The sequence below is a fragment of the Hipposideros armiger genome, unplaced genomic scaffold (assembly GCF_001890085.2).
Source record: "Hipposideros armiger isolate ML-2016 unplaced genomic scaffold, ASM189008v1 scaffold_460, whole genome shotgun sequence".
Lineage (NCBI taxonomy): Eukaryota > Metazoa > Chordata > Mammalia > Chiroptera > Hipposideridae > Hipposideros > Hipposideros armiger.
In genome coordinates, this window is record NW_017731810.1 from 856,921 (window position 1) to 861,134 (window position 4,214).

Sequence of the window (4,214 nt, forward strand, 5' to 3'; positions counted from 1 at the left end):
TGTCTGCCAGCACTCCTTTCTTGGTTTGTGGCCCCATCACTCGAGTTACAAGGCTGACTGGCATCTTCAAATCTCCCTCTGCTCTGTCTTCATATCTCTCTCTCTCTCTCTCTCTCTCTCTCTCTCTCTCTCTCTCTCTCTCTCTCTCTCTCTCTCTCTCAGTCTCCCTCTACTTCTCTCTTCTATGGATACATGTGATTGTATTTCGGACTCACCTGGATAATTCGGGGTGATCATGCCATCTCCAGATCCTTAACCTAATCATATCTGCAGAGACATTGCCCTATAATGTAACAATCACAAGTTCCAGGGATTAGATGTGCATACCTTTTGGGGGGCCGTTTTCCAGCCTACTACAACAGTAAAACAAATAGCACACTGTATACACTTTCTGGACCTTGCCTCTAATAGTGAAAAGCTGGAATAAACTTAGGGTTTGTTAATTCGGGACTGGTTAAACGATGGTACATCCATGGAATGGAATAAGGTGTCATCACTAAGAAGAATGAAGTGGACATACTACTATTAAACCATATTCACTATAAAGTAGGACAAAAGCAGAGGTGCATATGAGGAAAGTGAAAACTTGGAAAGCTATGCGTATGTCACACTTAAAAGTGGCTTCCCCTGGGTAGTGGAACTGGTGGATGTTTTTGTTTATAGATTTGCACTGTTGGGATTTTTTAATCAAGCATGTACTTTATAATCGATGTATTTTATTTTTCTGGATGAATTATTATGTGTCACAGAGATAATAGGGATTATCAAAACTGAACCTTTTAAAAATTGGTTTCCTAGGTAGCAGACCCTACATTAGCTGAAATGGGAAAGAACTTGAAGGAGGCCATGAAGGTGCTAGAGGACAGTCAGAGGTGAGTCTGTGGGACAGAGGTGACTCTATTAAACATGTTCAGCCTGTTGGGGAACTGGTGGCACTGGTTTCCTGCTGTTAAAAACACCTCTGAGTTTCAGAGTGTCACACTTAGTTTTGGCCGACTTTAAACTTAGTATTTGTCTTGGGTAGAAGATGCTTTGTAATTAGAGGATTTTGAAATTGAGGGGCAGGACTTATAATTTTCAGTTCTGCCGATTAAGAGTTTCACTTAATATATTGATTTGAATCTGTAAATACATTTTACTATATATTAAGGTCATATAGGATATCAACTAACCAAGAAATGGGTTGAAGTATTATTATTTTTCTTATGTTCTTCTCTTTTCCTGAAACTCAAACTACACCCCAAATTGGGGGCTGGGGCAAGGATGGGGGGAGGGAGGGAAAGATGTGATAAATGTGTTTTAAATTCTGCATCAGTTACTCAGATTATAGGCAACATCGTTACATCTTTGCATGCTGCAAATGTTAATTTCATATGATAAACAGTTTTTTATTTCCTTTAAATTAGACGAACAGAGGAGGAAAATGGAAAGAAGCTCCTATCAGGGGATATTCCAGGGCCACTGCAAGGCAGGTAGGTGACAGTAAAGATAAGTACCTTTCTTTAAACCCAAGATTTTACCATCACTGATGTACAATTTTAGTTTTAATGAGCACAAAGCAAATTTAGAGTTGTGAGCAATCGATGTAACATCAGAAAACTGAAATGCTATCGGCTGGTTGGTGATCATTCTGAACCTACCTGCTTCTCCCCTCTTTTCCATTCAGAATGTAATCCAGCATGACTCAAAAGCAATGCACAGATTTCAGCTTGACTGTCCTCGAAACTGTAATCCATATGGTAGACTGGACTTTGTCATGAGAGGTTTTAATTTGATAAGATTTGTTATTTTTGTAATATAGTAAAATGAAAGAAAAATATCAACTTCCATCAATTATTGAGAGAATGATTTGTTTTTTGGCAACTAAAGCAAATCTGTCAAGTGTTTGTGGTTTGAGCTAGCAGGAAAAATAACCAGAAAAAGATGTAGCTATCTGACTGAGGTTTTCACAGGATGTTAGCACCCAATTTGGAATTAAAATCCCAACCCAGCTGCCCTCATGCAAGCTTATTTTTTGTGTTTTATAACCAGGAAATGGTGCATAGGTAAACATTACAACTCCCTTCACTTGTCCTTTGACCTCAATATATATATGTGCAAGGTTACAAAAGAAAAGTGTGGAGGAAGGATTGTAACGTGCTAAGTGTCTCATCTAACACACCCAGATACTAATATTTTAACGTAGGCACTCCTCCTTGCAGCCCTCTAGATGTGAAGTGTGTTCTGCAGGGCAGAACAGGAAGAAATCCTGTAAATCTCCCCATCCCAGGCCTACTAAAGGGAATTAAAGGGTTCTACTGACCCCATAGACGTTTTCCTAGAGGCGATGCCACCAAGACCATTAGGAATTCTCAGAGTAGAAGAGCGTTAAATCTGCTGGTCAGGAATATTCACACTTAATGCTAATAGCCAACATCTGCTATAGGACTATGCAGGCACAGTGTTAAATGCTTTACCTGTGTCCTCACAGTTCTATAATACAGGGGCTTAGGGAGTTTCAGGAGCTCGCTCAAGATCACGTGGCTAGGCACACCTGGCCTAATCTCTTCTCAGTGTCCAGGGACCAGAGCCCCTCTCGTGAAGGTCAGCATCTTGGGGAGGATGGGTATTGGGGCATTGTTTTGATGGTGCCTCTTTTTCAAAAGAGAGAACTTTTTATTACTCATTCTCATGAGGAGCGACAGTATTTTCACATTACAAGTTGCCTCGACATCGCTTACTACTTTAGCCATTCACATTCTTCCAGACGTTTTCACCTCTCCACGTGATGAGCACTTAGTAACGTATCTTGGATGGAAGTAAACCTGTTTATACTCTAAGCAGATCTCCAGTTTGCCAGCTTGGGGGTGAGGTGGTCTGTTAGAACAAATAGACAAGATGCCTCTATGGAGAGAAACTAGGGTAGATATATTAATACCAGTGTCACTAGAGTATTCTTGCTGCTTCTGTGATCTTCTATTGTCTTTTAAGAACTATGTTGGCTCTTATGACATGCTTATTCTCCAGGATTCAAATGAACAGATAGAGAAATATTGCTTCAGCAATACTGGTGAAATTTTAAAAAATCAACCTCAGACTTAGGTAGAATATTTAATCACAAGTAAGGTTATATTCAGAATTCAGTTAACAATTTGAGGCTTGTTTTTATATCTCAAACACATTCTTTCTCTTGTAGCTACTCAATTAAGAACTCTTAACCAAAGCTAGTTTAGACGAGCGCAATAGTTGGGGGTAGGGGGATGGGAGGGGGTGGGCGTTGTGCTGTTTTCACCTGTCATTCACCTCTCATTTATTCTGCAGTGGACAAGATATGGTGAGCATCCTCCAGTTAGTTCAGAATCTCATGCACGGAGATGAAGACGAGGAGCCTCAGAGCGCCCGGTAATGGAGAATGGCTGGTAGCTGCCCTTTCACAGTATATGTGTTCCTGATTTTAATAGTGATTGCATGCTTACAGGTTGCTCAAATAATAAGCTATGTTTCATTCAGAGTTCCGTACAATGTTAAGACAATGTTCATTTTTTTTCTTTTCAGAGAGACTTTTATATATTTTAGATAATATATTTTATACGAGGAAGGCATTGAAAAACTAAACCCTGTAGTTTATATGGTATCATTTCTTAGGGAGGGGCTGGCAGAGGGACCAAAGAATAACTACAGTGGGATTTTCTGCCTCTGATTGCTAAGAATTGCTGCAGCTGAATTGCTGGGTGGCAGGCCACCTTGTCTGTGAATCAGCCATTTGCTTTAATTTTATTTATTCATTTGTTTAGCTATTTATTTAGTTTCATTGTCTCTTTAATTATTTTTAATTTGGGGGGATAAGTAATGCATTTTCCTGGTTCAAATTTTAAAAGATAGAAAGGGTATACAAAGGTAGTTGTCCTTCTTACCTTTGCCCCTCTCTCCTGTTCTTAGAGATAGGGCGACAATTAATATTGCAAGTTTCTTGTGTATTCTCAGAGATGTTTTATGAGTATGTATACACAAGCAAAATGTCTTGACTCACCACCTCCAATATATAAACAGTGTGCACAATGTTTTGTGCCTTGCTTTTTCCATTATGTCTTGGAGTTCATGGCATATCAGTACACGGGAGCTTTCTCTTTTAAGAGCTGTTTAGTTTTACCGTATTTGCCGGCGTATAAGACGATTTTTTGGCCCTGAAAAATATGCCTCCAAGTGGGGGGTCGTCTTATACGCCAGGTACACTT

The 4,214-nt window shown here is 39.6% G+C and overlaps 1 protein-coding gene across 2 annotated transcripts in view; it reads left to right on the plus strand.

Moving 5' to 3' along the window:
• The window catches only part of PDXDC1 (pyridoxal dependent decarboxylase domain containing 1), a 41,610-nt gene that overhangs the window by 5,298 nt on the left and 32,098 nt on the right, over window positions 1-4,214 (plus strand). For both annotated transcript variants that reach the window (XM_019666103.1, XM_019666102.1), the window contains exons 2-4: window positions 799-872; window positions 1,407-1,472; window positions 3,301-3,381. In XM_019666103.1, coding sequence (XP_019521648.1) covers window positions 799-872; window positions 1,407-1,472; window positions 3,301-3,381 — 221 coding nt within the window. The remainder of the gene's footprint in view (window positions 1-798; window positions 873-1,406; window positions 1,473-3,300; window positions 3,382-4,214) is intronic.